This window comes from Parasteatoda tepidariorum, chromosome 11 (assembly GCF_982258835.1).
Source record: "Parasteatoda tepidariorum strain Cologne lab strain chromosome 11, Ptep-v5.0, whole genome shotgun sequence".
In the NCBI taxonomy this organism is placed as follows: domain Eukaryota; kingdom Metazoa; phylum Arthropoda; class Arachnida; order Araneae; family Theridiidae; genus Parasteatoda; species Parasteatoda tepidariorum.
The window spans coordinates 82679972-82703185 of NC_141765.1; the positions used below are offsets into that span (position 1 = coordinate 82679972).

A 23214-nucleotide genomic window follows, 5' to 3' on the forward strand; every position below is an offset into this window, starting at 1 on the left:
TGGCAAAAACTGTTAAAATAGATCAACAAAACATGTACAAACGAAATTGCAGGTAATCGAAAGTGTAACTCCTGGAAAAACGATCGAGATAGGATGTGGATTTATGGAGTCTGCGCAAAACCTGTGTATTTTACTTTTCATATTAGACCTATAACAAAGTCAGCACTATTGGTAACTTAGGTTTGATATTTTAGTAAGCATTTTTTATGTAATGAGAACTGTAATCCAAAAATTTGACATCTACAAGTGATTTTTTTTCCTTCTTTGATCAATATTCCTTTATTAAAATGTCTAATTAATCTAGAATATTTTTTAGGGAAGTATATTGCTTTTATTTTTGTAAAATTTAAAAACATTCCTGAAAAATATTAAGAACAAATTTAGTAAGGTTTAAAATATATAGATAGAGCATGATATAATCAGATGCCTACTTCTAGTGAAAAATTTTATTCAAACTTTAAGAGGAAAACATCCTATTACAAAACATTGAATTATTGCGTTTTGAAAATACTATTCTATTTTAAGCTCCCGATTATTAATAATTTTAGAAATTTTTAACGATAAAAATTCTAAAATTATGCTATTTTTGTAGCATTCTAGTAAAAAGATTAGGGCACTTTATGATACAGTATGCAATGACTGCTTTTAGAAAGGGCCAATGACAAACTAAAAAACACATAAATTTCTCTACTTAAGTATAGTAAAGGCAATAAACAATAAAATATTGCAAATAAATAAAAAAAAATACTATTCTTATATTCAGAGTTACTTTGTTCAGAACAGAAAGTTTAGATATTTTCCACAAAAATTTCATAAATGGAGTATTAAATAACTTATTATAGTTTGAGATCTATCCATAGAAATTTTTTATAATATTCTTCATAAAAAAAATAATAATAATAATAACTAGCATCATATAGTTGATCTTCCTTCATACCAATATTTAGTCATAATTTATAATCAAGTTCAAGGCTTCCTTCATAAAATAATTTTAAAATAGCTTTTCTATTTTCTTGAAATTAAAACACACAAAAATATATTGCTTAATATTTTCCTTTATAAGTAATTTAGTGGATGATTCCACAATTCAGCAATTAAAAATTCGATGATTACTATATTGTTGATGTGGATTAATAATTTTTAAATTGGATAAAAAAGATGAATAAATAAATGGGAAATTGTAAAATTCTACTATACAAGATTTGTTACGACATTTGCTTCAAATAATAAACAACGCAACTCTGGATTCATCACAATAAAAAATTTTTAATTTAAAATTGTTGATGAAGTTCTTTTTTCATAAAATGACTCCCCCAAAATTTAATACAATGAATCCTACCAGTTAGAAAAAGTGTCTGAATCATGTTTACTATCCGTGAACGGTTTCGAAGTAAGTTCAAACTTTCAAGTTTCGCTATTTTTGCTAACACTATTAAATAAAATAAAAAGATGCTGGATCAGAAAATACATAAAAATCAGGAATATCAGACATAATAATTTCATCAAAATAATCAGGGATATCAGGATGACTCATAACCAATTTAGCTGCTCAAGAATTGTTTTTTAAACCAACAGAGGATAAGTAAATACAGAATCTGCAAACCACTTATACTAAAGATATTTTTTTAACTAATTTTTCCTTAAGTATTTTGAATGAAGCTGAAGGACAATTATTTGCTTACTTATTATTTTTTTACATTTTCAAACAGATAAATCGATGATACTAAAGGTGTGGCAGTTATTTTTAGAAAATTCAGCACTTCAAAAATAATAATTTTGCTTTCTTAATTGATTTTAGTGTATATCAGATTTATAAAGTAAAACTTATATAATAATATGTAGTGAAGTGTCCTTTAATATTATAAAATTATTTAGAGAAGTTTTATCTAATGATTAACAAGAGAAAGAGAAGCTTGTTAAATTACGTAGGAGGCATGCAGAACAAACAAGGTAAACAAAAATCTTAATCATTATATACCTATAAACTAATGAATCTATTAAACTTCTTCCTAAAAATAATAAACTTATTTTTGCTTGGAAATCAGTTAAAATTTTTTTCAAAGTACAGTAAATGTCCAATCATATTGACTATAAATTATTTTCTTTATAGAACTTAAACTTTATTATTTATGTCATAATTATTTCAGAAAAAGATTGCATGGGTACATGTGATGGCCAAAGCTAGAATTTGAGCTAGTTAAGTGGCTGAGAACTTAGTGAATCTAACATATCATTTAGTAAATTGATAAATATACAATAATTTATAAGTACTTTGGGCTAAAATTGGTCAATTCACAAAATAACTCATATTTAGCTGCTAGATTATAGAAATGTAATTCAAAAAATAATCAAAGTTAGTGTTTTGTAGAATTAGATACATTTCTATGTATATATTCTTATTCTCAGTATAAGCATATATTGTGTCAAATTTCCTAAAATATTAATGCAAGAGATAATAAAATAGTGAGAAAAAGTGTAGAAACAAGAGTTACAGACTTTGGAAATGTTTATACTACATAAAAGAGAATAAACAAAACAATCATAAGTTTAAATTCATATTATTGTAATATAAAGCTCTAATCTGTGTTTACTCATTGCATTTTATTTTTATCCTATGAGAATAAATATAATAAGTGAAACACCTAATATAACATGCTGATTATTTTAAGCAACCAGCATATAACTCACAGGAATGTTATCATGAATAAAATTTGCATTTTAGAAATAAATTTTTTAACTCTATAAAATGAAATAAAATTTAATTTAAGAAGTGTTTCCTACACTTGCTTTTTTTGAGAGATCTCCATTTAGATTAATAAAAGAAGAAGAAAATATAAAAGACCTTTTATGAAATAGATTTATTCTCAAACAAAGATTAATTTTGTGTCGTACTTTCATTATTAAAAAATTATAAACTTTTCATGTACAGGAGGTTTTAATATAAATTTCTCTGTTGAGCAAAAATGGGTAAATAATTACACTAAATAAGTGGATTATGATACATTTTAATAAAAGGTTTGTCAATAAAAAATGTACATACAGAAATATGTATGGTATACAGTACATGATTTACAGTCAGTAATCAGTGACTTTTGGCACTGTATTTATTTGTGGAATTTGTTTGCTCAGTCTGTATACAAAATTTGGTTCATTCTAATGATTAGTTTTAGCCTTCAAACAGAAAAGATAATTTTGTTAGTTTTGCAAAAACCCAAATTTTAGTGTTATAAATTTCATAAATGTATGCTTAAAATCATGCAACACAAAAAGTGAAAATTATAGTAATATTTAAATATTATTAAAAAGCAATTTAGTTACTTGAACATTAATAAACAGTAATTTAGTTACATTAATAAACTAAATCACAGAAGTATATTTTTGAATATTGGAAAATATCAATTGTATTGTTTATAGAAAACATCTGCAGGACAGAACACATAGAGACATATAAAATTATTTTTTTTTTCAAAGTTTTTATTATAAATTATATATTTAAAATAAATTTAAGTAATAATGTGTAAAAAAACAGCTAAATCACTTCATTAGGAAAACATATTTTCACAGGAGGAAGAAAAAAATTCTGTAGACAAATGATTTTTTTTTTCTGAAAGTTCCTCGAATTTTTTTTTCTGACAAATGATTTCTTTATAAAATTTCGATTCTTTCAATTATTAACTAGGTAAATAATTAAGAATAAGAGAAAAACTTAACATGAATAGTAAAAACTTAAAACAACATATCAATTTATAAGAATTGCTATGAATATAGTACAAAGCTTCATGAATTTTCCATTGCACATATATATAGAATTTCTTATCAAACTAATAAGTTACTTAACCTGATCAACTCAGATTTTTACAGAACATCTTCTTTGACATCTTGAATGTAGAATTAATTTAATTTTACACTTATGATTAAAAAGCTTTAATTAACACTTACTTAAAATTACTTTAAAATACTTAATACTTTAAAAATTGTAAAAAAAGTCCCATTACCTTTTGCTGGTAGCCATTTTAAGTACTACAATTTCTGTTCTATGGAATAAAAAAAGTTGCATAAAAGCTTATTTTGAAGAGCTTTTCCTACAACATCTTTATTTTTAAAGCTTGCAATTAGAAAGAAAGAAAAATTAAGATCTTACTTTTTTTTCTTCCTTATATTTGAATTCATACATCTTAAAAAGACTATGATGGGATTTGTGGTTATGAAAAACAATCCGTAACACTTTTTTACAACAATATTTTCTATTCTGTATGCCTTTAATATTTACTTTAATGACCTAAATTTCAGGGCGATAAATAACATGTTATACAGATTAATGACTAACATAGGAAAAGCTATAATTAAATATAATTATTATATAACAAAAAATATGTTTTTTTTTTAATTTAAACAAATCAACACTATTAATAATTTTATGTACTAATTTTTAAAATGAGATCCAATAAGAATTGTTTAACCACACAATATAATAGTATTTGCTAAAATTTGCCAATCTGACATGTTAAAAAGATATTTAAGTATTTAATAAAATATATTTTTCTTAATAGTTTAATTTAAAATCATAAAAAATAGTTATATTACTTATCAAATTAAAGTGAAAAATAACCTTCTGAAAATGGGGTTTTTCACTGGTAATATATGATATTGAAATTATAAGAAAAGTCTATTTAAATGCTTATAGACTACCAAATGTATACATTATTTCAGCAAATATTTATCTTACTTTAGTTTTATTTTAAAATTCATGTACAGTTGAACCTGGTTCAGATAAAAATGTTTCATAACAATTTTGCTACAGATCATGAAGTTTCCCCCAAACTTTAAAAAAATTTAAACCAGGCTTTTTGGGTTTATATAAAACAAAGGGTAAAATGATACTTTTTGCTCTACATTTAATCAATTAATTTATTTTATCAATGAACAATTAAAAAATATAAACTTTTCTTCCATAAGCATGCTAACATGATAAAAAAGAATAATAGAAAATTTTGAATATGCTTATACATTGGGTAACATTTCTAACAAATAAAAATTTAACATCAAAATGTTATTTTAGTAATGCATGTAAATGAACCCTTTGTTTGTCAGTAAACATGAAAATGTCATAATTTAGCAGTATTTAATGTCATTTGTTAGCTGTATTTACTTAACAACATCTGCATCAATTTACTTAATACAATAATCATGTCTTTTTTCCGTGAAAAAATTAGAGTAATATTCAATTAAAAATTCTAAGAAAATAATAGAATAATGAGAAAAATAAAAATGTCAAATGGGCTGCATACATACAAAGTAGTGAAGTAACTGGTATGTTTTAGTACTAATGGTTTAATAACAAGTAAAGAATAAACTACTTTTTTAAGATTTATTTGAACAAAATAAAGCTTCAAGCATAACAATGCTTATTATATAAAATAATATATATTGATAATATTTTAAATGAATTTTGAATATTTGGCAATATTTTTGAATTAGGCTCTTTTATATAAGCATTATATTACAAAAAAAATTGAATCATTAATAAAAATATACTGCATACAAACAATAAAAATTTTTTTATAGATATATTATGAAAAAATTCGAAAAATAAACACTATCAAAACATGGAGTTGGTATGGTCTGTATTATTTTAAGATTTTTTGGAGAATTATGACTTAAATTTAAATTTCTTCAAATTAATTTATTTTAGAAATATAGTTTTACAGAAAAGCATGAACATTCAAAACTACATATCATATATGCTTATTAGCTCACAACACAGATTCAGATTAGCTATTTAATTTAAGATTAAAAATATTTTTATAAGAAAATTTACTAATTTTTTTTCATTTAGTTAAATTTAAGCTAAAAGTATTCATAAAAATACCTTAAAGTTAAGTAAAGTACTATAAAAGATTTTTTTCTATTGAAAATAACCATGCCAGTTTTTTATTTATTTATAAAAAACTACTTGGTTTAAACTAGCCAACCCTGGGTTACAGAAAATGTTTATTCTAGTTGTATTGGAGCTCTAGTTGTAAAAAATGAGTGGAAAAGAAATCTCTTAGTGTGGTTGTTAGTAATGGGATTAAAAAAAATCAAAAATTAAAACAAAATGCACAATACCTGCTAGTAATTTTTCAACAGTTAAGAATTAAGAATAAGTAATTTTTTTAAAGTCTATTCCAGAGGTCTAAATATATTTCCAATTTTAATTTTTATTTTTTAATAATTATATTCATTTCCTTACAAATAGCATTTAAATTCTTTGGTATTGCTTTAGTGATTTGTTTTCTGAAAGTAACTTAAATGACTTTAGTTGTTTTATCGATCAGTATGAACTATTGTAAATCTAAAAGAAATTTTTTCTACTCCTCGACTTCATCTTAACAAGGTTCGACTGCATTATATTTATTATCAAAAGATAAAAACATTATTACTTTATATAGTTTTAAATTGTTTCATGAAACAATTTTAGATATGTTATAGATTGTCTTGCATTATTTACTAGAACTTAAATGGCTCAAATTTGATTTTTTTTCATGAAACATTAATAAAACAATTCTATAATAATTGTATATTTCCAAGCACTTAAAAAAAATTTTGAAAGTGAAAGACTGAGGGGAAAGGTCTTAGATCTACAACATTGAGAATGTCTTTTAGGACATTGTTGACGAAAATACTTTTCCTTTAATCGGAGCAATAGCCATAATCAGTTAATAGCATGAAATGTACACAAAAAGCATAAAATAATAGTCGAAAGCGGAATGCCTAAATATAAAAATCCTTTGTGATACTTTATTTTGGCATTTTGCCCAGTTGAACAACTGCTAACATAAATACCGTAATCACAGATGGGACTGATTATATGACGCAAATCTACGTTAGTCATCTGAAATACTCATGGGACTGATTATATGAATCTGAAATACCAAGTTTTGAATTTTGGGTTAATTTTCAAATAATGAGCGCACTTTTCGGCTAATACGCGGATTGGCTTACGTTTGGAAATCTACAGTAAACACACTTTCAAAATTTCTTAGAAAAATTTTTTTTTTTACTTCTTTATTATTAAAATTTCTTGAAAAATAGAGGTGAGTGAAATCCATTCATATTGTTAAGAGCAAGCCTTTTTTTTCAAATAAGCTTTTGTGCAAATTTTAACAAAGAATAGAATTTGAAGTACAACATTTTTAAGCATAGCCAGTAGGAAGTAAACAGCTTTATAACTAATACAAAAAATTAACAATATTTTTTTATTTATGTAACAAATTAAGTCAAAGAATGTAATTCTTAAATATTTAAGAAAATTTGAGATGGCCAGGTTCAATTTGATTTCATATGGAATGCTTGATTTCACATGGAATGATTAATATACATATCTACACAACAGTAAATATTTAATGAAGACAAGTCTTTGTGTAACAGTGCAATTCTAACTTATATTGATAAATCTATTGTACATCCCAACAGTACACATTAACAATGGAACAATTAATATAATATATTTACAAATCAACTAAAATTTTTTGCTCACTGATTTAGTTTAGTCAAAATTTTATGTTTAATTTTCTGGTGTTGGCTTCGTAGCAATTTTTGGGGCTAACTGTTTATCTCTTTCTAATTCACGATCTCTTTGAAGTTCTTTTTGTAAAGCTTCTTTTTGTTTCTGCTGCTGCATCTTCATAGCACGTTTCTGAGAACAGAATAAGAGAATTGACTTTTACTAAAGCGAATAATAATGTAATTGGCAAAAACTGCAACTATATCACATTTGAAATTTATTTTGAAAAATGCTAGCAATTATAGATTTTTATAATATATATATACACATATAAGTTATGGTCAATGTGAATAGTCAGTTATTATTAATACTAAAAGGTGAATATGAATAATAACCAAATAAGCCTGTTAAAGTGAATAATTAAAATGAATTTATCACATTAACCAGTTATTATTAATAAAAACCAATGAGGTTGGTCAATGTCATACTTTCAAGTTTTTGCTGTGAATATTTCAGTATCGTGATCTGCCATGTCAACTACAATCGCTAAGGCACCAAATTGACTTAAAACTGGAAAATAAAAATAAAAGACAAAACATGTAGATGTTTGCCAGATGTGACGAGAGTCTGTCTAAGTTAAGAACTCATCTCGCCAGTAAGTCTAAGGCCATCTGGTGCTTTGGAAACAAGAATGGCGCATTTTAAGGAGGGTAGCTTCACTCTAGAACTAACACAATAGACTGAAGAGATTACCTTTCTCTCGCTGAACTGGCTCGAAACCACTCCAAAACAGGGATCCCTACTAGAAATAGTCATACTTCATTACCATAGTCACCGCCACAGGTCCAGACAAATGTCTGGAGGAGTTCTCATTTTAGACAAACTATAACAGTTTTACTCTTTGAGTTGGTCCCTTTTTGTAATGTTTTTTTAGTTTCTCACGGGCTGCTCCCCAGAAATTGCTAAGACTTGGCTATTATTCTGCCACAGATACAGAAATCTCCCTTTTTTACTTCTTACTTTGATCAAAAGAAGCGGTTATTATTAATAGTGACCGATTAATATTAATAATAAGCGGATTTATCACTTTAATCCTAACCCATATATAAAGAGGCACACCCATGTCCCAATGCTATATAATGTTCAATCACATTGATCAAACTTCATTGGTTGTTATTAATAATAACCAGGTAAAGTGAATACTTTGCGATATTTCTCACTTTGACCAAAAGAAGCAGTTATTATTAATATTGATCTGTTAGTATTAATAATAACCGGGTTTATTACTTGAACATTTTGTAAAAGATACTATTTAATGTAATTTTTCCCAGATAATTTTTAAAGCACATTTAAAAAATTAAAGAGAAGCATCTTTTGTAGTGTCAATGTCAACTTTCTTGTTCAGAAATAAATAAAAAAAAAAAAGAATATATTTGTTCATACAATCAAGAAGCATTTTAAAAATCATCTACATCCTTTCTTATCAACTTTTGGTAAAGAAAAATTCATCAAACAATTTATAAAGGATAGTGCTCTTTACATCATATGATAAACTTACATTAGTATCTTATAATAAAAAATCTCTAAATGATCTCAAGTATCAAGAAATTTAACATAAACTAGAAAATGAGCAACTAACTAACCTTAAGTTTTGAAGTCCTGTCATATATAGACAACATCTCCTTTTTCAAAATTTGAGCTTTAGCATGATAGTGCTTGATTCTAGAAAACTGAAAAACGAATTTCAATTTAAAAAAACAAAAAATATAAATTTTTAAAAATATTAATTAAAAAAAAAACAATGACTGTTTCAGAAAACCAAAAGGTTATTTCAAAATAAATATTAAAACATAAAAATCTGGTCAGAAGCATGCACAACAAAATATAAAAAATTTCATTCATGGGGTAAAGTAATAAGAAATTTGCTTATATTTTTAATACTTTCAGAACAGAATTTCAAAGATCAGCAAAATTTGCATGGTATTGTGGTGTTGCGGTCTGATTTGCAAAGTCCGAATATACGAATCTCTGACATTGGATTACGTCGCTTGCAGTCGATAATTGTTGTATGACGTAGACCTCACACTTGAATGGAGATTTCCTCGCAGTATATGCGTGAAGTACGAAATCGGCGAAACGCGCACAGGATGCATTTTGATATATCTTGGCCGCCTCTCCACAGCTCTCTCTCCGTTGGTTCATGAGTAACTAGCTAGCAGTTAGGCATGTCCTTGCCGGTTACTCATTTGCAGCTTTTTCTATGTTGCTTGAATTTTAAAGTTGTTATATTTTATTTATGTTAAGATGTTCAGTTAAATTTACCAAGTTCTTAAGTGCTAATAAAGATAGTTGTTTATTTAAACTTAGAATGTTACATATAAAGTAACACGACATAAACCTATAATTCTTTCTCATGGACATTTTCATGTTGAAAGTTATACAAAAATTGGAGTCAGATTTCTTTTCAGAGTTCAAGTGGGATTCTACCAAACATACCAACCTCCACAAGTGGTGACCCGGATGTAGAAGTAGTGACACCCTTCAGAGTGAAAGAAAATGTGGATTTATGGATTACTATTTTTATTGAACGTGGCTGGCTACCTGGTACGCAGTGAGTAGTTATTTCCTGGTTGATGTTTCTCTTTTTCAGAGCAGTGCATATGCAATTTTTATAGGTTTTAATGTTTCTATGCACTAGTGCAATTTAAATTTAAACGTATTGAATTTAATTAAATTCTTATGGACTTGTAAACAATTGAGTTAAGCAATACAATTTGAGTTTGAATTCATAAAGTACAATGTAAAATTGAATTAATGCTTGTGTAAACTATTCATATCTTTTCTTGAATAATGTACCAGTTTTTAATACATTTTCAAAGGCATTTAAATCATTAACTTTGTAGCATAATGGCCAAAAACAAAATAGCCAGAGTTGCATTTCGAGCTCCACCCGTTTGGAAAACCGAAATAAATTTATGGTTTCTTCAAGTAGAATCAAATTTTGTGATGTCGGGAATTGAAAAGAAGTAACAAAATTTCACTGCGTTGTTGTAGCGTTAAATATGGAAGTTCTTTCTTGTGTAAAAGATATCGTTGAGGTTCCACCTACAGATAATCCATACACGGTTCTTAAGTAATGTATCGTATAACATTTTACACAGTCCGAAAGTTCGCGATAGAGGACTGTGTTACAGGAATTGTATTTAGGTGAGAAAAAACCAACACAATTATTACATGAAATGAGATCGTTAGCTGGTAGTCAAATATCTGACGATGTTTTCGAAACATTGTTTATTCAGCGACTTCCTATTAATATCCAACAAATATTGTCAATTAGTAAAGACAAACTTGATGATTTGGCTCAAATCGCGGATAAAATAAACGAAGTTTCCTGTTTCGGTACTTCAAGTACAGAACATAATATTTCTTCCGTTGATTTAAAAGGGTTACAATCTCAAATTTCTGAACTTTCCGAGAAAGTAGGAAAATTGACTTTTCGACAAAAAAGTTACAATAGAAGTAAATTTCGTCAACGGTCTGGTTCAAAGCCTCATTCGAAATTGAATAATGTCAATAAAACTTCTGAAAAGCAGTATTGTTGGTACCATTTTAAACTTGGTAAAAATGCTAAAAAATGTGTTAGTAAATGTTCATACTCGGAAAACTGAATTCCGCTTCTGTTACGGTGACGACAGATAGTGGGTTAAAGTTCAGTCGCCTCTACATATTTGACCGAAAATTAGGTTTTAATTTTGTAGTTGATACTGGCGCGTCAATTTCAGTTTTTCCATGTGACCCACACATTCATAAGCAACCGACTACGGAGATAGCAATCTTCGCTGCGAACGGAACTAAAATAAACACATACGGTTTTCGTAGATTAACGTCAGATTTTGGTTTAAAAAGGCAATTCATATGGAATTTTGCTATTGCTGATGTAGTGCGACCTACCTTGGGTGCAGATTTTTTAGAATTTTTTGGTTTATTGGTTGACATAAAAAATCGCAAATTGATTGATAGAACTTCGAGATTTTCAGCTAAGGGTACACGGGTTCGCGGAAAATCATTAAGTTTAACAACGATTTGCGGAAATACTGAGTATCATAGGCTTTTGTCAAAATTTCCCGGTATTACAAATCAATCTTTTCTAAAAAGTCCTAAAAAGCACAATGTTACTCATTCTATCATAACAAGAGGTCCACCGGTTTGTGTAAAGGCTCAACGTTTAGCCCCAGACTAACTTAAAGCAGCTAAAAATGAGTTTGACATTCTTTTAGAACAGGGTATAGTTTCTCCTTCAAGTAGCCCATGGTCTAGTCCCATTCATTTAGTCAAAAAAAAGAATGATGAATGACGTGTATGCGGCGACTATGGAAAGTTAAATTCGGTCACTTTAGAGGATCGTTATCCCATACCGCATATTCAGGATTTTTCATCTGGCTTAGCTGGTAAAACTATATTCTCAAAAATTGACCTAGTAAAAGCTTACCATCAGATCCCATTAGACGAGGATTCAAAATCTAAAAGTGCGGTAGTAACACCTTTCGGTCTTTATGAATACAATTGCATGTGCTTTGAATTATCAAACGCAGAGCAAACTTTTCAAAGGTTTATTGATCAAATTCTATGTGTGCGGGATTCTACCAAACATACCAACCTCCACAGTATAAGCATTTTTACTAATAAACAATATAAAGGTCTACTATGTGTAAATGCAGTTAAGTCTTTGTACAATTGTCCTGAGCAGGACTGTGCCAATGTTATTGGTGTTAAAATGTGGTGGCTATTCAGAGTTGTCAATGAATTGAATGTTTAAAAAATGAAAAAAACTCAGAAACAGTAAATTAAACCACTAAAATTCTGATCTAAAAAGAATTACATACAGTAAATCTAATACCCTGAAATACTGACCTAATAACGATCACTTTTTAATTTAAATATCTTTAATTTGTCGTGTACACAGTCACTTAGTGTGTCTAATTTTTGTCTAGTTCCCCTTTACTATTCTCAGTAACTTTTATTTTATACTTTAATGTAGGGAATTTTTCATTGCTATTGTTACTCGCGTATTTCAGTTATTCATTTACTTAAATTCTGCTTCAGATATCTTAATCAATGTCTAAAAAATGAAATCTGCCAACAAATATTGGTCAGATGCCTGCTAAAGTACAGATGAGTGAGTAATTTTTACTGAACTGCATAAAACTGAAGCAGACCAACGACATAAAAGAAAATGTTGCCCATTCTGAATGATGAAAATAGATTCATGTGATTCATATCGTGAATCTTTAAAAGCGGCTGCTGAGTTGGAAAAAAGGTAGTTAACACATTTTTTATTCAATACACCATAATTTTATTTAAAATAATTCTACATTTAACAAAAGCTACATTAATAAATCCTTTTAAAAATTTTAGTAAACTAAATGAAAAGTGAATTAATTACTAAAGAAAAACACAAACAAAATATTAAATGAAGTACTATAAGAAAAATTGATATCATGAAGTCAGGCAATGAAAACCTTGATAAAATAAAATTTTAGGTATAGATACAAAGCAACCTATATTTTAAGATACTATAGTTTATTAATCATCTTTTTGCTCTAAAAACATCCACTTTGGAGGTATTAATAGTCATTACAAGGATCAAAGCATTAACATACCATATCATCTAATTGATAAGTTCGAAGTGCTTCAACAACCCTTGCACTTTCTTGTTCTAAAGTTTCAATAACAATAGTCTGGTTTCTCCTAATTTAATACAACAAAAAAACAAGTTTTTTAAGGATATAAAAGCATGTGAATGATTCAAATTTTTTTTTGTAATTTTGCTTTAAATTAATTAATTATTTAAGAAAATAATGCTTTTGTTTATTTCAAACAATTGAGAGAAAAATCAAATGCAAAATTCTAAAAAAAAAAAAAAAGTTAATAATTTATACTTATTAATTACCAAGTATAAAACTGAAATAATTTTGAAACTGTAACATAATCCTTAAATAATTGCTATGTTTCTCAATTTTTTCACAGTTCTTACTTTCAAAATGGTAAATCAAAAGAAAAAATTAAACAAATGATGGTCAACCAAATATTTAAATGCACAATCCTAAAAAAAATTATAAATATTTAGTTCTTAATTAATTACCAATTGCAATGATCGCCACGAGAAAAATTACTAGTTAATAAACAGCTGCTTTTTTAAATTAAATCAGCAAGATCAAAATGATAGCAATATCAAAGCATGTTAAAACTATCTTTCAATAAAATTATTGCAATTTTATACAATGAAGTTTTTAGAGAGCATATGTTTTAAAAACTTAATGTTTTTTCTTATACAACCCATGAACAAAAGAAACAACCCTACAGGTGCAAATTACACTTCTTGGTGAAAATTAAAGATCATAGTTAAAAGAATAATAAAACCAATAGAGGGGAAGAAAATAGACCAAATGAAAATTACTTATGAATTAAAAAAAGACATTGGATGCCCATCATCACTCAATGTCAATGATTATAATTCATTGGGTTACCCTCACAGTTAAGAGAAAATGAAGCAGCCATAGCAAGTTTCAAAAAAAAAAAAAAAAAAAAAAGTTCAAATGCAAATAAACTAAAGAATATATTGAATGCTTTGTCTATTCAATGAGATAAACCATATATATTATATTAAGTCATACAATCTAATGAAAAGAGTCAGGAGAATGTAATATGAAGAGTGTAATATGTAACAATAATATAAGACCAGCTTATGGTCATACATAATGACTCAACAATGAATAAAGAGTGAGATTACATTTTTAAATTTATTTTAAGTCCAATTTGTACCATAGCAACATGGCTAAATGGCATGATTTTAGCGTCAAGGATAAATTCAAAATGTAACCAAATTTAACTTTGACACACAATGTAGTATTGAAAGTTACAAAAACATTTACTGATTCACAAACGATTTAATATTTTTTTAAATTTAAAAACCCTTCTGTAAATTAAAAAAGCAGCTTATTAAACCAAAATCTCAAATGTAAATTAAAATAGTTAAAATAAAATATAAATGCAGCAGTTAATTTAGCTGCTATTGCATTTTAGTTTAATTTTTAGACCCCCCCCCCCTGTAGGGTATATTGGTTTTGAAAATCAGAAGCTTCAGAAAATCCAATATCCTCAGACAAATGGGATTTTAATAAGTGAAAGACATTGTATAAAACTACAATCATTTTGAAACTGTACCATGGTTCTCAATTTTTATCCCATTTTACAGTAAATTATTTAAAAATGATTAATTAATAATAATAAACGAAATTGTGAAATATAGTTCTATACTTTATAAAATTGATGGCATGTAATTTCATAAATTAATAACTAATATGTGAAAAGATAACTTACTAGTTCTTGTTTTATTACAATACAGAAAATTTAAATTTATGGATAACTTGTTAAAATAAACTATCTCTTCAAGAAATAATTTAAAAAATATATTGAATTAAAATATAAACCTATTTTGAATTAATATATATAGTGTGTTAAATTGTTGTTACTTTTAAAGCATAATGCAGGTTAATAGGGAGCTCTCATAACACATGTATGGATCTTGTACTTGCACTATTACAAGATTGATCTACTCAAATTATACTTACAGGTGTATTCAATAAGCCTTTCTGGTGTTAAAATATAACCGTGTGATAAATAAATTCTGTGATCAAACGATAGCTTCTTTGCTCCTACAAATACTATTATATTATGTATGTAAGAATAGTTACTATAATTCATACATAAATAAAAATTAAGCCAAACATATACAGAAGCTAGGAAATTACTTTTATGATGCAAAAATATGTATAACATACTTTCAATAATTTAAAAACTAAGTTATTATTCCCTTTAAAACTCTTCTCAATAAATATAAATAATCAAAATAACCAGTAATCATTCCTTGTCATGCAAAACAGCACTCAATCTATTTTAAGAGATTCACACAACCTTATTTGCATAAAATTCAAAAACTGTTATGTAGTTGCTACAAAAGTTTGTTTCCATTAAAAAAATTTTATTTCTCATAAATTTTTTACCACCAATACATTTGAATACAGAAGCCTAAGAAAAAGGGTCTTGACAGTAATTTATAATAGTGAAATTATGAATTCCTTACTATTTTGGCAAAGTTTGTTAGCATCTAAAATTTACCACTTGCATTTGATTTTAAAACCTAGAGGATGTGTCCCACACAGGCTCATTTTCTTTTCAGCGACACTCACCACTTAACCATGACCATGCACCTAGCCATGTTTCCAGGGCTTTATATTTTAACGGAAATGATAGGAACACCATGTGTTTTTGATTCCAGTTAGACGGCATGAAAAAATTAGCTGGGTCTGGATACTGGATCCTGAGACTAAAAACCAGGTCTGGGTACCTCGTGCCCCCACAGTGAAATCTTTTTGCCGAATCCGGGTAATAACCAAGAAATGAAATTCTGGGTACCCTACTACCTGGTAGATAGATTACTAATTATACTAGTTTTTAAATCAAAACTAATTGCCAGAAAGAATTTAAATTTTATCAGACAAAAAAATTAACGTTTACCTTGGTCTCTTTGAAATTAATTTAATTTCAGAAAAGATCATTAGTTTTCAATTAAATTTGTAACAATATGAATGACTAAAGTTACTACTTTGCTTATTACTTTGGTTTATTTGTTACATTATTAAAGTGACTGTTTTTACTCATAGTTAAGTAAATATGTTCACAAGAAATTAATTTATAGAACTGCGTAAATTTTTTTTCGTGATTTGTAAAATCATTTTACGTATGAAATACTTAAAAATTATAGTTCAGGGAACTACTTCCACAGCTTTTATAGTATATATTTTAATGGAAGAATAAAAAAATTTAAAATGAGTAAAAGAAGAAATAAATACAAATTTCATAAATATTTTTTGAAACGTTTTTATTCTTTTTTGTATTTCTAATTATAAATAAATTGTTTACTTTATACTACATCATGCCTGTAACAAATTCTTTTAAATGTGCTGCCATTGGTGTATAGTATAAAGAACTATCATTCGAAAGGAAGTTAAATACTGTTGAATTAAAAGTTCATCGAAGGAAAATTAAAAAAAGAAATGATTTAAACTTCAAAAAAAGGTATTGGCCAAGTAATATATCCCAGGTAATAATAACACAGAAATAGTAACAATTATCATATAATGAGAGCATAATTTAGTTTGCCGTAATTTCTTAGTTAACTCTGAAAGTATCTTTTCGTTCACACATACTAATGAAACAAAACATTTCTCTTTTAATTATCGTCTTGAAAATGGCTCAGGCACGTTTATCTTTTAGAAATTTTGTTATCTTCTCTTATGAAATAGGAAAAACATTAAGACATTCATCGGCGAAATATCATATTTAGTCCTTAAAAATTCATCATTCCCTCCTTGGAACGACGATTCTAGGTGCTGGAGACTGGTTGGAATGAAACCGATTCCAATTCCAGCCAAGAAACTCTTTCCAAGGTGTTCGTGGTGGGGAAAAATAATTCCCGTTGGAACGTGACGTCATTCCCAGATGGAATTTCATTCCATGGAGCTCATGGTAGGGTTCCAGGCTATTAACCTTCATAATTTCACCAAGAAAACACAAGTAAAGCTTTTGTAAGAAATTAAGATTTGAAACAGCTTTTGTGGTAAGTATTGTAATCTTTAATATAAGAAAAATTAATTATATGTCTAAAATTTTAATTTATATTATTTAATCCAATTTAAGTTTAATTCCTATTATATCATCTTCGTATTATGATCAGGAAAAATATAAATAAAATTTGAATAATTTTAGAAACAAAAATAGCTTAATATATTAAATTTGCTTAATATATTAAATTTGCTTAATACGCTTAATATATTAAATATACAATATCAAAATAAGTAAAAAGAATTTTTTACACATTAAAGTAAATAACTTAAGTATAACAATCAAAATTTCCAATCTTATTAATAAATGAATTGAAATTGTAAAAATGCTTCAATTGCTCATAAGGATATTTCATAATATGATACCCTGAAGAAAAACTAATAAAAGATAAAAATCTTAGCATGAATAATTTATTATATTTGAATTTCTAGGAGCTGAGTTGCAACTATGTGAATTTAGAACATAAGTACTATTGACTATTAATAAAAATGTAAACTTAAAAGAGATGCTTTTAATGGTTCTCATTCTATTCAGGGATGAGATTGGCCAAAAGGCAAAAAAGCTGAATTTCCACACGAGTAAATTTTATGCGTATGCAATCGTTTAGTAATAAATTCCAAACAATTTAAGATAACAACAATGTGTTGACATGCAATTGTCTACCAATTTATTATTACATAAATATTTTATATCAATACTTAACATTTAGTAAAAAGTAAAATTACCAATTGAAAAAATAAAACTAGAAATTATATTTTTCTTTAGTTCACATAAGAGATAATTATTAGTTGAGAAACTGCCTGATTTAGCAAATTAAAACTACTGAAAACATACATTAACATTCCATTACTTTTAATAAAAACTGTTATGTGATTTATAGCAAATATATCAGTAACATGACTTTTTAAATTATTTAGAAAAGAAAAGAAACTTTTACAATTGGAATCACTACAATCATATTATAATCTCATCTAGCTAGAGCCCTGTGAAACATATCAATAACTGTGAAGTAGAAATATATAGTAACTCCTTAACATACAAAAATTGTTATTTTAGTTTGAATAATTACATGATAATCAGCAACTGTTTAGATAATTATTTTTCATTTGATAAGAATTTTGCATTTCATAGCATAAATAACAGCAACATTATTTTTTAAAATTTGGATTTTGGCACTGCGTGAACTCTTTTTCCAAATAAAAATTTTATCACTTTTTAAGTGATTGCTTTTGTTTGCTATATCCCTTAAGTTTGCTATATATATTTTTTTTAATTTCCGATAGCTGCAAATGCTTCATGTTTCACAAAACAAAGGAAAAAAAACCTTTAACAAGGTCAAATTGCTTGTAATGCAGCTTGTGAATGAGGGGTGCTCCAAGTGGGAAAAGTTTTATATATTCTTGTAGTAATAGCAAAACTGACAAAAATAGATTGGTGATTAATTTAGTCGTTAGCCCATCTTGAAACATCTTTTGACAAATCCCATTTTTTATTCTTTGCAAACACAGAATGCAAGTTTTGAATATATTCTCTTCCAGTTTCACTGTGTTGTAATTCCTATATATAGTAATAATAATTGATAGTATATTAGTCACCTTTATAGTAACTAATTAAAGAAAAAAAAAACTTCGTATAAGAATAGCGATAGTTGATTTTAAAAATGTGTAAATACAAATTGCGATCTTGGATTTTAAAATCGCGTGAATGTGAATCACGATAATGGATTTTGAAATCATGTGAATATGAAACTCGATATTTGACTTTGAAAATGAGAAAATACAAACTGCGATATAGAATTTTTAAATAGCGTAAATACAAATCACGATTCATAACTTTTAGATCGTGTAAATACAAATCGTGATGCGTAACTTTTAGATCGCGTAAATATTAATTGCGATGCCTTATTTTTAAATCATGTATAAATACGAAAATCGATGTTTAATATTATAACTGCATGAGCGAATCACGACATTGGATTTTAAACTTGCATGAATATGAATCGCTACTTAGGTTTTTAAAAACGTGTAAATACAAATAGCGATATTGGATTTTTAAAGCTCGTAAATAAGAATCGCAGTGTACGATATTCAAATTGCGTGAATAAGAATCACAGTGTACGATATTCAAATTGCGTGAATAAGAATCGCAACACGAAAGTTTTGCTACATTTGATATAAAAATCGCGTTAATAAGAATTGAGATATTAGCAGATTCCGGGCTTGAGACTTCTAAAAGGCTTGTTTGAAGCAACGTCTATTTAATTACAAAGAATACAAGCTATCTGGCAAGCGGGTAAAAATACGGAAAATCTTATCTTCTGCCGTAAAAGCAGTGAAAATAGCTAAAGTAGGTAAAAATGCGGAAGGGTTGGTAGCTATGTAGTTTGAATTTTCTGTTTATCTCTGAAAATCAGAAATAAATATAATTATTTTATTTCAACCGCTAAATTTTCTAAAAAAGCAGAATATTTATTAAAAAAAAACTTTTATAGAATCGGAGTTTTCGATAAAAAGGCTGAAATTCCAGAGAAAAAAAGCGGAAATCTGCTAAAAAGCGGAAAAATCTCCTCCCTGTCTATTCCAAAAGAAGCTCATACACTTTCTTTACAAGTATAACCAAAAATCAAATAAATCAAAAAAATTCATTCAAATAAAAGTTATTTTAAGTTAAAATTGCCACCCATAATACAACAAACTTTGCTTAAAATTTACTCACGTTAATTCATTTAGACTCGATGAGGATTTCTTCAGATCACTTACATAAAGTGATAGAATACCATCAGATAACTTCTCAAGAACTTTCAGAGGCACTAAAAAGTCAGATATATCTTTAAAAAATAAGTAATTAAAATTGGCAGTAAAACCAGGAGAAGAAATAAAATTTATATTTACCAACACTACTTATATCAGGTTTTTCTTTAACTTCAGGCAAATTATCTTTATTATTTTCTTCATGGCTTTCTGGTTGGGACAGGATTTCTTTATCCAAATACTCATCAGTTGAAGAAATAACTGGGCACTCTGCTGAGTCTTTTACATCACACATCTTTTTTACAATTAATGTTCTTTTTAAAAAAAATTAAAAAATTATCACGCAACAATTTATCATCACAATAAAATCAGTTTAATAGAAAAATAATAATAGTAATAAGAAAAAAAACTTTCAGACTTACAAAGTTTTTAGTACTACAAAAGATAACATGTTAACTTTCGAATAAAAACAATAGTCTCAATCTATTCAAAATTCCAAAAAAATAGTCGTGCGAATTTCATAATTGCATATTAAACTATTGATATCCTCAATTTAGCTATTTAATAATTAATGGATAAGTAAAATGTACACATTGGAAATGCCTAGTCATATTTTGTAACAGACATCAATGTTTTATTTCATAGTTTAACAACTAAATAAAATTGAAGAAAATTTTTTCTTACACTATAGCAGAGTTGGTTTATTTAAACCAAACAGTTGTTACAAAAAACAAACGTAAGCTTGATATTTTTCTAAATAATATTTTAAATAATTAGTTTAAAAATTTTTTAGTTGGAACATAAGAAAATACTAAATAAATAAATAATAAAATTTTTTTAATATTTTTTTGATTAACTGCTGATGTGAATCTCCATTACTTTAAGTAAACATAAATATGTAATTTTTAAATGCTTATGTGTTATTATGTTCCAGAAAACATATCTATGTGGAATAAATAAATCATTGCTAGTACAAATTTAAGGTTAAAACATGTTTAGAAATAAATGAACCACCACCACATTATTGTTCTTATAGTTTAAATATCAGTTAACTAATAAAATTATTGAATGAGTAAGAGAGAAAGAAATTTTTTTCTATGCTGTAAGATACATTATGCTACTTATAATCAAAGTTATATAGGGAATAATGTTCTTTTCCGAGTTATATATTTTATTTAGCAGTTTATTTTAATAATTTTTTTCCAGTTTAACTTAATAATTTTACTTTTCTGAATTATATGTAGGGTTCACACCAACAATGGAAATTCAGTGGTTCTATAGAGCCACCTAGGTCTTCATTCAATGGTTCGAAAGATTAATATAGTAGACAAACTTGATAGAAAAAAAATTTAATTTTATAATTGCATGATTTATGTTATGGTACACATGAAAAGTTATTAATTGCCATCTAATAAGGTTTATTTTCTTTAAAGATTAGAATTCATTAAAATTAAATGAAAAAAAAACCCGCTAAAATAATATTAGTAAATAGATTTAACATACAGATTAAAATGCTCAGACCAAATTAATAAATAAATGAGGAAAACAGAGAGAGTAAAAACTATCTAAATATATTAAAAATTATCTAAAAATTCAAAATGAAGTAAATTTTAAAAGAGCAAAAAATTATGTTTTATTGATGAATGATTACACTGTCAGTACATGAAGAAATACCTGAGTTAATGGTTCCACATTAGACAAATATGCATAGACATTATAATTATTATCCTCACATATATCAATAAGCAGCAAAATAAAAGTTTCAAAATAACAGGTATTTTTCATTTGAAAAATCTTAAAGCTGAAACCTAACCTACTCATGTAATAAAATTAGTAGGCTTTTTTTAAAATGCATGGATTTTGATGCAAAAAAACAAACAAAACATTTTTTTTTACTATTTTGTAACTTCCGAACATATTTAAAATCGACAATATTTTCGCCGATGCATATTTAAAGCAACATTTGGCAACGATTGTTACAATGTCATTATACTGGAGTGAACCCTAATTATATGTTTTATTTTTCAGAATTTTATCCTGTTTTCAGTGTAAAGAGCATTAAAGCATACTTTTATAAATTATTGTAATATTTTCACAATACATTTTATTAATTTAGCTCATACTTTAATTTTTCAAATTTCTAATTATTTGTGCATTATGTAACATTTAGTTTGTTTTCTTTTCTAAAAAAATAATTTAAAAATAAATTTAAAAAAAAAAAAAAAAAACTGGTTTGAAAAAAGTTTTTAGAAAATTTCCTTTTGTAAACCTGAAATATAATCATAAAATTATGTCAGAAAGTATAAGGCTTAGTCTAACGTGTTAAGTTATTCACTTTTTTTAAATATATTTTTCGTTATAAAAGTTCATAAAAACACAAAATTCATTATTTCATTAATACATCAGGAAAGAGTTAATGAATGGTTTTATGTAGAAGTACTATAGAAGAACTGTATTAAACTTTCAATGAAAAGTTACTAGCAGTAAAAAGCAAAAACCTATTAACAAAACTAAATAAAGTAGCAACAGTTTTCCTTTCAAAATGGGAAACACAATTTAAAAAAGAACTCACTACGTGGAACAAGTTAATATAAATCTAAATTAATTCTGATATCACGTTCCTTTGTTTAGGCAAATTATTCAATAAAAGAAAACTACAGAAAATATAAAGCAAATTATACAAAACTTGACATGATGATAAATCAAAATAACTATTTGATTAAAATCAAATTACGTCTTAAATTATGTCAGAGAAGTCTACTTTTTATTGAATTTATTGTATTTCAGATAAATTTCATTTTAAAACAGAAAATTAACAAAATAAGTTCATTAAATATATTTAGTTCCGATATCGACAAAAGGGGTACAGCAAGAAATTGATAATCTGAATAATTTTAACAGTTTTGCAGAAAATTAAATTTACCATATAGCTTACATGTGATTATAACTAGAGCATGTGATATCGACGTAATTTGTGAAATGTGTGATGGCAACCAAATCCCTGCCAACGCAAGAAATTTGCGCCTGAGAATTCGGTGATGCGACCGAGAACTTGATTGGTGAAATGTATCTGCTATAAAAAAACTCGCCAATCAGGTCGCATCTCCCAATACACATTTCATGCATCGTGAATACTTTTATAGAGGTGCAATGTAAGTGCAGCATGCACATTACGATATTTTAAGTCCTCAGGATGAAGCCACGTCCCTAGATAAGGACGTCAAGAGGGCCAGTCAAAAGGAAAATTTTCAAACTCTTATTCGTTAGGGAGAAAATCGATGCGGTAATTTCAAA

At 26.8% G+C, this 23214-nt stretch overlaps 1 protein-coding gene across 4 annotated transcripts; it reads right to left on the minus strand.

Moving 5' to 3' along the window:
- Positions 1-2989: 2989 nt before the first annotated feature.
- Positions 2990-22966, minus strand: Pldn (biogenesis of lysosomal organelles complex 1 subunit pallidin). Of its 4 annotated transcripts, none has more exons than XM_016063542.4 (6): positions 22856-22966; positions 20062-20234; positions 19886-19979; positions 13147-13234; positions 9130-9216; positions 2990-7678 (listed from the first exon to the last, which is right to left on the minus strand). In XM_016063542.4, exons 2-6 carry the CDS (start codon positions 20213-20215, stop codon positions 7547-7549), a joined length of 555 nt encoding a protein of 184 aa, XP_015919028.3. In that variant the 5' UTR covers positions 20216-20234; positions 22856-22966; the 3' UTR covers positions 2990-7546. The 4 variants fall into 4 exon arrangements, with proteins under 4 accessions (XP_015919028.3, XP_071043414.1, XP_071043415.1 ...); XM_071187313.2 differs by lacking the exon at positions 22856-22966 and adding an exon at positions 22655-22814; XM_071187314.2 differs by lacking the exon at positions 22856-22966 and adding an exon at positions 22493-22813.
- Between the last annotated feature and the right edge of the window lie 248 nt (positions 22967-23214).

Bases quoted from the DNA above. Each gene is read 5' to 3' on its own strand.
- Pldn (XM_016063542.4), bottom strand. From the start codon at position 20,215: ATGTGTGATGTAAAAGACTCAGCAGAGTGCCCAGTTATTTCTTCAACT. The intron at 19,980-20,061 runs GTAAATATAAAT...CTGACTTTTTAG, and splicing joins ACCTGATATAAGTAGTGTTG to TGCCTCTGAAAGTTCTTGAG. The intron at 7,679-9,129 runs GTTAGTTAGTTG...TTCTGTTCTCAG, and splicing joins ACAGGACTTCAAAACTTAAG to AAACGTGCTATGAAGATGCA.